At 36.7% G+C, this 13370-nt stretch overlaps 1 protein-coding gene across 8 annotated transcripts in view; it reads right to left on the reverse strand.

Annotated features, from left to right (window-relative positions):
- Nucleotides 1-13370, reverse strand: part of FAM13A (family with sequence similarity 13 member A) — a 274476-nt gene that overhangs the window by 39818 nt on the left and 221288 nt on the right. For all 8 annotated transcript variants that reach the window (XM_081042945.1, XM_081042944.1, XM_081042943.1 and 5 more), the window contains 2 exons: nt 2353-2429; nt 1923-1965 (listed from right to left, as the gene is read on the reverse strand). In XM_081042945.1, coding sequence (XP_080899071.1) covers nt 1923-1965; nt 2353-2429 — 120 coding nt within the window. The remainder of the gene's footprint in view (nt 1-1922; nt 1966-2352; nt 2430-13370) is intronic.

The raw sequence follows: 13370 nt of genomic DNA on the forward strand, positions 1-13370 counted from the left end.
AATATTTCCTCCAGTGAAAAGTGCACATGCCTTCATGAGTAGAAACATGATCCCACATCTTGTGGAGTGATGTCTTTTTTTCTTCCTTTGGTGCAGTTGTGAAAGAAAGGTGACACGAAAAGCTTAGTTTAGATTTTAACTCACCACCTAATTTTATCTCCTAGCTGAAAGTATGATGACAATGATTATTAATAGTGAATGCTTAAGGAGCGCCAACAGTAGGCTAGGTGCTGATTGATAACTGCCCAGGGGTGACACATGTAAGAACAGGTCCTGGCACATGAAAGAAGGATTTGAGATTCTTTTCCCATGATTCAGCTACTGCCACGGGAGTTATCCACAAACACACCATGGCATAGTGAATTCAGCACGGATTTAGTTTGGGTGCCGGCTGGAATTTATGAGTTAGTGTTATGAAGTTCATCCACAAAGGTGGCTCTGTCCCCTTTTATCTCTTAAAGGATAATAGGCATAAAAGGGAAGAACCCAGAAGACCTCTCTAGGAGGCTGGCAAAGCAATTCTCTTTAAAATAGTGTTGAATGGCATGAGGAGTAGGTGCTTGCTGTGAACAGAGGAAGAGAACAGAGAAAGGATGAAACCAGAAGAAAAATAAAACAACATTATCATGGGGGAAACTGTGCTGTGAAAAAACTGCACCTAGGGGATGAGAAATGAGTGTCATCTTGCTGCCTGGGTCCCAAGGAAGGAAGCTTAAATGAGTTGGGAATAAGATGAAGAAGTGGCTGAGAAACTGTGATGTCAGAAATAGGTAGCATTCCCCTCCTATTACCTGGCTGTGTTAATGAAGAGGCATACACAAAAAGAACAGAAGAGAAAAAATAGGAGGAGTCTACAGCATTGGCGAGGGTTGTCGTTCATGTCCAGCAATTTTATGCCAGATTTTACACGAACATGCATTATTATAAGAAGGGGAGTCACAGCTTTCAGATGATTAAACTGCTAGATTGTAAAACTCTATGGAGGCAGGGGCTGCAGCTGTTATTAAATCCCAGCTCTTGGCACAGTGCCTATACATAGTAGGACTCAATGTATGTTCTTGAATAAATCCACCAGTGAATTAGCTCAGTGCCCAACAAAGATTAGGAATAACTGAGCTAGAGGGAGAATTCTATGGATTATTAATACATCAAAGAATCCAAGGACAGGTTGAGAAAAGCTTTAATTCTTGCTGTAAAGAAAATCGATGGTAAGTATGAAGGGGGAGCGGGAAGCATGTGGCTGTAGATCACATACACATATATGAATGAAAATGAGCTTGAGAACACTGAACAGAAACCACAGTTGGGAGCAAGAAAACCAAATACTTGGGTCCACATGGCAATGCCCTCAAAGGATAACAGGAAAGCCAGGAAAGTAACCGAAACTTGCAGATACAGACAATGTAAGGGAGTTACATATTTTTTCTTTATTGTTTACTTAAAACGAGATACAAAACTCAGAAAATGGATTAGATTTAATAACTCGAACTGATTTTATGTTAACTTGAAAGTTAATGAGATAATCCCTGTGAGAAATCCACTAAAACTCACTGGCTATTTATTTCAGTCACTTTAAAAATGCATAAAATCATGGAGCATCAAAGCAGTGGCTTTTTGTTTTGTTTTACTTTATGAAAACCTAAAGAGAAATCTCCATGCTATTGAACATTTATCTTTGCAAGCAGAATTTTAAGAGCGAAAGAATGGAGTTCTTATGATTTCTCAAGTAATCTGTCTCATTATTTGCCAAACACGGTGGTTGGAATTTAACCAAACATGGTGCTGTCACTTAACCAAACACGGTGCTGTCACTTAATCTCATTATCCCTTATTGACAGGCTACTACCACTTCACATGTACTCTCAGGAATGAATACGTGAACAATCCTGTCTCAGCCACAATCTTACTTGTTAGCTACTCACCTCAAAACGATGGGTATGTCCATTGTCTCTTTCGTTTTCTTTGCTATAAACAACAGCAACAATAACAAAACGTCATAAAATGTCAAGCTGCTTATAACAATGCTTTTCATCAATTGAAATTATGATGTGATTTATTTTAAAAGTAGGCTGAGTAGCTCTAAATCAAATTCTTAAATAATTTAAAAACAGCCCCCTCCCAAATTAATCAAAGTAAAACAAAAGTAGAAACATAAACACGAATATGGTTATTAGCCTTTCAGAGCACCATGGCAGATCTTCTATTCTAAGTACTTTCCTTGCTATAAAATAATGGTAAACATACAGTCCTTTAATCCTACTCTTTTTAGTTCTTATACGCACACTGCATCAAGTGAAAAATAGATCTATTCATACTTCTATAAACAATGTGAAGAGGAAATTCTAAAATTACCTTTCACCAGACATCAGTTCAACATCATCAGGTCCAGCGCTCTCATGCGATGGTGTGGAATTGAGATTTTCCATATTCTGTAACAAAAAAAATCATTGGTTGTACAGTACGAATGGTAAGAAATATGCACTAGCAGACCCTCCCTTCTTTAAAACTAAACATCAGATAATATGCAGCTATAACTCATTCTAGTCCTCGTATTTCTGTATTTGTTAAAACTAGCAAAATTATGACAGTTTATTATGACACTGCTTGCATAAAATCATGTTAAACTTTATCATTCTTTTAACAAAGATATCTGACAGCATCACACAAATGGTCATTGAGCCCTTGTTAGGCATTATCTATATTTTATAGCTAAATACAGCAAAACTCACATTGCCAGAATATGAGGGTGGCATTAGAAATAGAATTGAGGAATCTGATCTCGAATATAATCAGAAACTGATATAACATTCACTGTTTATATAACACCTTTTCAGTACATATTGCCAATATGATCTGGGGTAATATATACCTAAACTGTAAAATACCCATATAAAGAAATGGAGTTAAGAACTTTCCTTTTTCCAATATTTGATGTTTATATTTGCTAAGATGGAAAAAATATAAATAGGAAACTTACTTCAAATAGCAATTTTATATATATAATGTGATGGCTCCGTGCGAGGTCGGAGGGATAGTGGATGGGGGGAGGGGGCTTCACAGTGTGAGGGATATAAATGACGAATGTCTAAGTATTACCTTGTCTTGTACACCTTTAACTAATAAATTATAAAAAAATAAAAAATAAATAAAAATTGGGGTTAGAAAAAAAAAATAGCATGTATGTTCACATTGACCAAGAAGGCTTAATGCTTCTCAGGAGGCATATTTGTAAGGGTTTTTGGCTGCCTCTGTGAATACAGCCAATGCTTTCTACATATACTTCAGATGACTGAGCACAAAATATGTAAGCGATACCCATGAAGGAAGATTACAAATGAGCTAATGAGCATATTTCCATTCAGGAGACTCAAAAACAGCTGCCTTGGAGATTTGAACCTGAATTTCACTGAACTCAAAGATTCACACATGTATTAAAAGGACATTAAGCAAAAGCCGCCCATTCTGTGTCATCGAAATAAAGAACACACATTGAAGCAACATGTGTTCATCTGCATATTTATAACCTCTCATTATGAAAAACACAAGGTAAATCTGATTAAGGTTCACAATAATCCCATGAAATTGACATATATAAATCTCTCCAAAAAATAAACATATAGAGTAGAAAACAAGTATTTGTCTTGGTAGATAGATGAATTATTTTCTCTTTAGGTTGGTTTGGCTAACTTGTCTAGACTTCTTAAAGATTAAAACCCTAGGCTCCATCAAAGAAAAAAACAAAGTGAGACAGCATAATATAACAGTTAAATTGGTGGCTCTGGAGTTAGAATGCTTGGGTTTGAACCCTAGCTTTATCATTTACCTACTACTACTGTATTAACCTACTTGACCTTCAATTTCCTTATCAGAAAAATGGAGATGGTAAAAATACTTAACATCAAATGGTCATGAGGATTAAATGAGATAATACATGTAAAGCACTAGAATAAAACCTGCTACATTTAATGAGTATGAGTTGTTGTTATTATTACTATTTCTAGAACTATGAAATCCCCTGGGAAAATATTTTACTACTATTTGTCTACAGTCAAGGCAATGTTTCAGGAACTGGAAAGACGGTATTTTTGCCTGTTATTACTGAACACTGACTTACATGCTTAGATAATTTACAGTAAGATAATTTTAGAATGAATCTGAGAAATAAATTATGACAACAATTATATTCACATTTTTATCACTCTAAAGTTTGAGTTAAAAGAGGCTCTTTAAAATGGCTCTCATTAAACCAAAGCAGAATTACTCTTATTACCTGAATGCTATCCTCCTGATAAAGAGGGATACATCTATGACAAAGAATCTTTGTTCTCATTGGTAATCTTCAATAGATTATCAAAATCTTTAGTGCAAGATCTAGTGCAATAGTATTAAGTTTTCCTAAAGTTCTGAAACATGAATTCTTAGGGAAAGCATAAGCCTTTACCTTCAGATCATTGTAAAAGTGTCCATTTATAATTATATGCAAGTGACTATTTCAAAAGACATAAAGATGTCCAGATTAAGGTGAAGAAACATTCAGGAAGAGAGAATAGAAAATAAACCTTAATAGCATTATATAAATTTGAAGATATTTCAATTAGAAGATTTTTTTCCTAAACAGAAAGAACAAAGATATAACTGATATAAGTTTTGAGAATTATTGAAAGAAGATAGTTATACAATAGAAGGCTTTACAAAATGCAGGTGTAAAATTTAGTGAGAAAGTTTAGCTGATCTTGATGGTTAAAACAAGTAAATAGGAACTTCTTCAACGCCCTCCCCACCCCACTTTAAAAAAAAAAAGTTTGGTCCATATGTTTAAGAACTCTCCAAGGATCTGAGATTTTATGGATGTAATTGACAAAGAGTGACTTTCAATATTGCTCAACATTCCTCTCTAAAACTTTAAAATAATTCTAATTTTCAGGTTGTCCTCAGCACACTTGAGGCTGTTGAATATTCATGGCCTGCTCCCACTAAAGCAGCACGCAAGTACACAGTGTTCCTTTGCTAAGGTGGTTTGGTTGACCCTATACCTTTTGGAAACAGGAACATGTGAAGAATGTGTTATATCTGGCAACCTACCCTAATTTTTTCAGAATGAAACAGACAAGGGTAGTAAAGGTATATGAGTACAGTAACTCAAGTATGTATTTCCTTGGTGAAAAATGTTTTATAAATTCTAACTTCCATCCTTTGCCTAAGGTTTAGGGAGGGAAGATTAAGATAAAGAAATAGATCAGCAAGTCCCCCATTTCACTGAGATGGGGAAAAGGGAAAATGGAATGTGCAGGTCAAAATAAGGGCTTTTTAATGTCAAATGCCTTCACTACATGAGAGGTAAGCTACAGGACTTTCACATGTTCTATACTTGTTAACACCACTTGTCTTATGAGAAAATACTGGCTCAATGTCTTTTGAAGGTTTTGATCTGGTTTAGGTCCAAAACACTTCTCTACGTGCAGTAAGAGTAGTTAATTAATGTTTTCACTTCTTAAAGGTTGAAGTAATAGAATTATTATAAAAATGTTTTATTGTATTAACTTTTTAATACACTTTTGAAGTTAGAATCTTTTAAATAGGTAATTTTAAGAAAGAACATAGAACAGATTATGATTTTAAGTATAATGCAAAGAAACTGCTTCTTGAATTGCATTAAAAAAACAGATAAAGCCTCATTTATAATCCATAAAATTCTGCCTCTCAGGTCCTACCAGTGACTTTCAAAACACATAGATTTGCTATGATATAATTTATTTGGACAATTTTTGGAACGGAATTTTAAGAACCATCTTGCTCAATTATGAAAGTAACCTCAAATCTGAAAAAAGTAAAGCCTTGAAAAAATTAGCTTTAGACTGTGGAATTTATTTTCATTTCTTCCCCCGGCCCCCTCTCTGTTTTGGCATTGAAAGCGAGGTTCAAAACCTGTTTGACCACTGAAGCACTTGAAAACACTTGGAGCAAAAACAAATTTGTCTTTTAAAAGTATAAAATGCTGACAAAGCCTTTATAGAGGACACCAAAAAAAAAAAAAAAAAAAAAAAGCCTTCTCTCAATATACAAACGACTTAGTCTGAAGGCTACATGGAATGCTGCTAGTCAAAACAGGTTCATTATTCTAACCTTGAGCTCTAAGAGAAGGAGACTGTTTGATATATTCTCATTAACAAATGATTAATGACAGATTTGAATTTCTTTTTGTACTGTTTTATGTGTATTTTGTTTTACTGCTTAAAACTGTATAAAAATTCATCTATATTCCAAAAGAACTACTGGTACTGTAAGAGGATGCCTATGGAAAAGCGTGCTATCTGTGCACCCAAATCCATTCCCCTTTTCCTCCACAGTAATGAAGAAGCCACATGCCCCGCAACAACACATTTACTGGCTCCTCTTGCAATGAGATATGGCCATGTGACCAACTTTTCTCCACCAGGATGTGAGAAGCGATGTGTGTGGCTTCCAGGTCTGGTCAATAAATTGCACCAGCAGGTACATTCTTCGATGTTCATTCTCTCTTTCTGTGAGCTGGGATGGAGATGAAAACCGCCAGAGTGCCCTGGAAGCTACTTTCTGAAGATGACAAAAAGGCAGTTGGCCTGGGTCCCTGAAAAATTGTGTGGAGCAAGCCCTCTACTCCTCTCCCCAGCTCTAAATTCCTGATTCAGATTGTCACGGGAGAAAGAACCTTTATTGTGTTCCAGACATTATATTTTGAGTCTTTTTGTTACACAAGTTACCCTAAACACTATGGCAAACATTCATTTACTCTTTCCCTCCATCCTGACACATTTTTAGTGACTGCCGAAACATAATGAACATGAAATACAATGGTGAATGGTGAACCAGACAGACACCTGTCCTTGCCATCATGACTTTTATATTTTGGTTACTGCTCCAACTCCAGTTTGTTACACTGTCCACATTACCTTCGTTTCTATCGGAATACTAATGTTAAACATTATTTGACAAAACATAAAACTCAAGGCCAGCCCATTCTTTCTTTACTCAATAGTATGCAAAGGAAATGAATCCTAGAGGTGTGTATAAACATGATTATTAAAAGAGATTATTAAAAGAGTACTCATTTTTCTTAACTGAAAAGTAGCTTGTAGTTAGAACACAGGGACAGAACTTGTTGTTATGCAAAGGAGGTAGTGGGGCAAAACTGTTTAAGTTTCTGATGAAATAGTCTTCGAATCAAAGTAATTTGTGACCAAACCCCTCCACTTGTCCAGTAGGTTCCATCCCCTGCCAATTACTCAAGACCATTGATCCTTCAATGGTTCCCTTTCTTTTTTGCATCATCATTTTGCCCTCGCTATTGACTTAACTTATAGAAAGTCTGAATATCTCTGCCTTTTAAAAAACTTCCCTTAATCTTGATTGTCTCCAGCCACTGCCTCCCTGTAGATCAAAACCTGTCCAAAGACTCTCCATATTTGCAGTATCCAAATCATTTTCTCCTATATAGTCTCTTGAACCCATCTAACTGGGCTTTTTCTTCCCTTTTCACACCAAAATAGCTATCATGGTAGATGTGGGTTAGACAGATATTGTATGTGAAATCATCACTCAGTCGCTATTCCAATTTCTGTCTTCTGATTTTCTCTTGACTCGAATCTAATAAAGCTATTTCCCCCCAATATTGTACTGGAAATTGCTAGCTGCTCCTTCTTAATCTTTTTTGCTTGCACCTTCTCTTCTGCCTAGCCTCTAAATGTTGGTATGTCCCAGGGTGCAGTCCTTCCGATTTTGCTCATTCCCCAGGTGTCAGCTCAGCCTGTCTCACAACTTTACATACCAACTGTGTAGCAAAGATTTCCAAACTTATTTTATCTCTACCTGAACTCCAGATTCATGTATCTAACGGTTTACTTGACTTCTTTTGTAATGAACATCTCAAACTCTACATATCCAAATGGAACGTTTTATTTGTTCCCTCTCATTTACCCCTCCAACAGTTTCCTCCATTTTAGTAAATGGCACTCCATCCTTCCAGCTACTCCAAAAGTCGTGGAGTCATTCTGCACCTCCTGCCTGTTTTTTCACATCTCATATCCAACCCATTCGATGATCCTCTTGGTTCTACTCTGAAATATAGCCATAGTATCCGACGACTTCTTACCCCCTTCATTGCTACATCCTGGCCTAAGTCGGTATCATTTCTTGCTTAGATTATGTCAATTAGTTTGCTTTAGATCTCGTCTATCCCTCACCACCCCTGGGGTATTCTTAACACCCCAGTTGCCAGAGTGATCCTTTCAAAAGATATCTCAGAAAATGACTTTCTTCCTGTTAATCCTGGGACAGCTCCTCATCTCACTCAAGGTAAATGCCAAAGACCTAGAAATGGCTACAAAACATTAAGTGATCAGGACCCTTGCTACGTCTCTGACCTCATCTCCTACAATGCTTTCCCCTCAACCCTGTTCCAACCACAGCAGCCTCTGGCTTACCCTCAAAACACTAAGCCTGTTGCTGCCTCTCCCTAGATATCCTGATGGCTCACTCCCTTACCTCCTGCAGGTCCCTGCACAAGTACCGTTCACAGTGAGGCCTCACCTGAGGACCTCCATCTATACAACACCACTTCCTATTTTATTTACCCAGCTTCATTTCTCTCCACAGCATGTACTGCCATGTGACTATATATTTACTTATTTCTTATCTATCTTATCCTTTGAGAATGTCAACTTCAGGAAGGTACAGAGTGTGTCTGTTTGATCACCATTGTGCCCCTAATGCCTGAAATAGTGTTTGTCATTTAGTTTACTGTTGTATGCTCGAAGGAGTGAATACTTTTAAATCTGTAGTTCACAATGTTGGGCTTTTTTACATTATATTGACACCACTCAGAGAATCACTGTCATGTAGTTTTGACAGGCATTCTTGCTAAGTTTTACTACACTGTAAACAAGAGTTAAAAATTTCTGCAGTAGGTAGATGATTGTTTTGCAGCAGCAGATAAGATGGTTTAGAGACGGGAGAGGGGAGGGAGAAAGTGGAGGCATGGAGATAAGTTGGGTGACTGTTTCCATGTTCCAGACTAGTTATAATGAGGGCCTCAGCTAAGTAATGGCAATACTAAGAGAAAAGGGTAACACATATAATACTGCTAGAGTAGAGTTAACTAAATTTGACAAATAATTGAAAAGTTGGACGAAGGATTGGGGATAAAGAAAAGGACTTAGAAAATGACTAAGACGGTGATGATCTGATGATATCAGATGGGTGTCTTGAGTAAAAAATAGATCCAAAAGAAAAAGATGGTAAGTTTGGTCTTAACTTGTTGAGTGTGAAGTCCTTTCTAAGGTGAACTACACAGAGCATGAATTAAATGTTGGTTTGGAAGTCATTTGTAGAGAAGCACCATGGAAGTGGAGAAGCTCTCAGATAAAGTACTGATGAATAAAACAGATGAGACAGAAATCTTGCTAAATTTACATTCAAGCATACTTTGTGGAAAACTAGCCAGTGAAGGATCCAGCAAAGAAGAAAACAGTCATAGTGGTAAGAGGACAAAGGTCAAGTAGGTGTCATAGCACAAGGGTCTTCAAAGGCCAGTTCCAACCACAGGTCTGACCAGTGACATGGAGAAAACAGTTTCTTCAGAGAAATGGGGTTAGAATCTGGACCCCAGGGGTTGATGAGCAAGTGTAGAAAGAATTGAAACTAAAAATACAGACTGCTCCAAGTATTAGATGGTAAATTGAAGGAAAGAGATTGGACATCAGAGCAGAGAGAACAGAAAGGAATTAAAACATGTACTGTTTTCAGTTTTTCCTGTTCCTTAGCACATTTCATTGCATTCAAATCTCACAAAAAAAATAACCACAATGAGATATTAATATCCCTGACTTCACAGATGAAGTAACTGAGGCAAATATCATGCCCACTTGCCATAGCTATTAAGTGATAAACTTGGAACTGAAATTCAACTCTTAGTGCAAGACTTATGCTCCTTCCTTGAACCTTGCATGCAATTTCAGAGGGTGTACATGACATCAAATGGAGGTTGTTTATGAATAAGAAAGCTACTAAACTATGTATTTTTATATATTAAATGTAATACTTATTACAGAATATAATCAGAGAATATTTGGAAAACAGAGAATGGACTAACAATTGCCTGTAGTACTGCCACCACAATCATATAATCATTTCTTTAGGTATATTTCCTTTCAGTCATTTTTCCTAGGAATGAATATTTTTATATATATTTATACACGTACGAGGAGGTCTGACAACTAAGTTTGCGAACTCATCCTAGAAAAAGTGTTACATACTTCATTGCTGAATATCACTACAGTCACCTTCGGAGTACTCCCCTTTGGAAGATATGCACTTATGCCAGTGCTTAGTCCACGCTTCAAAGCAATTTTGGAACTCTTTTACTGGAATGGCCATCAGAGCTGTCGTCCTATTCCCCTTGATGTCCTGAATCTCATCAAAATGTCTTCAATATTTCCTTTATCTTTGGGTAAAGAAAGAAGTCATTGGGGGCCAGATCAGGTAAGTAGAGAGCATGTTCCAATACAGTTATTTGTTTACGGGCTGAAAACTCCCTCACAGACAGTGCCCTGTGAGCTGGTGCATTGTCGTGATGCAAGAGCCATGAATTGTTGGCGAAAAGTTCAGGTAATTTTCGTCTTTTTTATGCAGGTTTTTCAGCACTTCCAAATACTAAACTTGGTTACCTGTTTGTCCAGTTGGTACAAATTCATAATGAAGAATCCCTCTGATATCCAAAAAGGTTAGCAACATAGTTGCAACAAGTTCATGAACTTAATTGTCACACCTCATACACATGCATAAATGCATGCACTACAGATTCTGCTTCATGACTTTTAATGTTGAGGGAAAGTAGAGTAAAATCCTGCACCATTTATGTGTGACCTCAAACAAGTTATTTAATCTCTTGTGCCTCATTTCCCCCATGTTTAGAATAATAATAGCTACCTTATGGAGTGTTGGGGGGATTAAAATTGATAATATATGCAAAGCACAATACAACCATTTTCAAATATTTTCTACTTTATTTATTTGTATTTTTCAATTACAGTTGACACATATAATTTATGAAGTGATTCCCCCAATTAAGTATCGTGCCCACCTGGCACTGTACAGTTATTACAGTATTATTGACTATATTCCCTATGCTGTACATTACATCCCCTAATAGAACTACTATTTGTACTTCTTAAGTCCTTCATTTTTTTTTTTACCCAGCTCTGCAACATTCCTCCCATCTGGCAACCATTAGTTTTTTCTCTGTATCTATGGGTCTGTTTTTGTTTTCTTTGTTTATTTTGTTCTTTAGATTCCACATATAAGTGAGATCACATGGCATTTATTTTTCTCTGTTTTACTTAGCATAATATCCTCTAGGTCTATCCATGTTGTCTCAAATGGTTAAATTTCATTCTTTTTTATGGCTGAGTAATATTCCATTGTATAACACTTTCTATTTTATTATATAGTCTTCAGAACCATACTTTCAATTATTGTATAATATTTTATTGAAGTGCCATACAAATGTTACTTATCTGGTCTCCTATTTTTGAACATTTAAATTGCTTCTAATTTTCCATGATTATAGAGACCCTTGTGGTGAGCAAATTAATACATATGGTCTTTTCTATATTTAAAATTACGTAATAGAACAAAGTGTCACAGGTAGGATTATTGAATAAATTGCATGATTGACTTATGACATTTGATTCAAACTGTTAAATTGTGCTCTAGAGAGACAGTTTTTAGAGACAGAGACTTCCTAAGCCAACAGAAATGAGTCAATGGTGAGAAAGCAATGAAAAGTGTGTGTATGTGTATGTCTATACACATACATGGTGGTGGGGTGGGGAGATGGAGATAGAAAATAGAATTTCCAAAGATATTACTTAACCTTAGTAGTTAACCTTAGAATTTAGAAAAAACACTTTATCATTTGAGCAGATAAGAAAATAAAATGAGTGGAGATTTAGAGAAATTCTGAAGCAGGAGTGAGGGAAGTTGCGGAAACACTACTGTTAGTCGACTGTCTGAGAGCTCTTTCAAGTAAACCAACGGACAAGTTTTCCTTCTGAGAAAGACTCAAGGGCACAAGTGTGAGGTAGGAGCTTAAGGGGAGAGGGAAAGGGTAGAATCGTGGCAATAAGTAGAGATAAGGCAGAGCTCTCTAAGGCCAGTTACAACCACTAATTTCTGATCTCTGAATTATCTGTCATCTCTTGGTCTCTGCAGGTCTGACAGCATCCAGAGGTGAAAGGACAAAGGGAAAAGCCCAGAAATTTCCCACTTTAGAGATTCCAAATCTGCAAGATGCTTTTTCAGGTCTACAGCATATTTTTCTCTTTGTGTTGTGGGCTGGTGAGATCACTGAAATTATTACTCACTGTCTTCACTCTTCTCTCATGTTCTCTAGAAAATGGCTTTTGTTCCCTGCTCTCCACCAAAACTGCTCTTAAGTGATCTCAGTTTGCTAATTCTAATGGTCAAACTCAGTCTTCTACTTGACCAATCACCTGACCTTCTCTCCAACTGGAGATACTTTGTTTACTTGGCTTCCAAGCCAACAAACTCACCTTGTTTTTCTTCTACTTTGCTGCTTGCTCCTTCTTAAGTCTTTTCTACTGGTATCTTTTCATCTCCCCATCCTCTAAGTGTTGGTCGGTCTCAAGACTCACAGTCCCTGAGGCCACTTCTCTTTTCTGTCCACACTCACTCCCCTTCAGTTATCTCATCCAGTATATTGGCTTTAAATGTGTTCTATCTGCTTGCTGATGACTCCCACATTGGAACTCCAGCCAGGATATCCTCCCTTAACTCTCAGCCCAGAAACCTAGTTGCCTCCCTGATATCTCCTCTTAGATATCTGATGGGCAGTTCAATCTTTTCTTTTTTTAAATTAAAGTTTATTGGGGTGACAATGGTTAGTAAAGTTATAGAGGTTGAGACAGTTCAATCTTAACATGTCCAAAACTGAACCCATAATGTTATCCCTAAAACTTCATTCTTTCTTCCATCTCAGTGAACTGGCAACACAAATCTCTGGTTGCTCAAGTCAAAAAACTTGGAGTCATCTTTTACTCTTCTATTGTTTTCAAACCACAGGTAATGTCGGGAAATCCTTTCAATACTACTTTCAAAATGTCTCGAGAGCCCATATGCTACCTCATACTTATGCAAAGCACTACTCCAGGAGAAACAATTCACATTTTAATTGATGTGAACAGTGTCCCCGTAGTAGTGCATTCGTTATGTAATGGTGACCCTGTATCTTCTATTTTTGAAATGTAAACCTCTGATATAATTTGATTTGATAGTGGTTTGGCTGGGGACTTTATGAAAGGTTTTTTTTTTTCCTT

The sequence above is a fragment of the Rhinolophus hipposideros genome (genome assembly GCF_964194185.1).
Source record: "Rhinolophus hipposideros genome assembly, chromosome: 1".
NCBI classification, from domain to species: Eukaryota; Metazoa; Chordata; class Mammalia; order Chiroptera; family Rhinolophidae; genus Rhinolophus; species Rhinolophus hipposideros.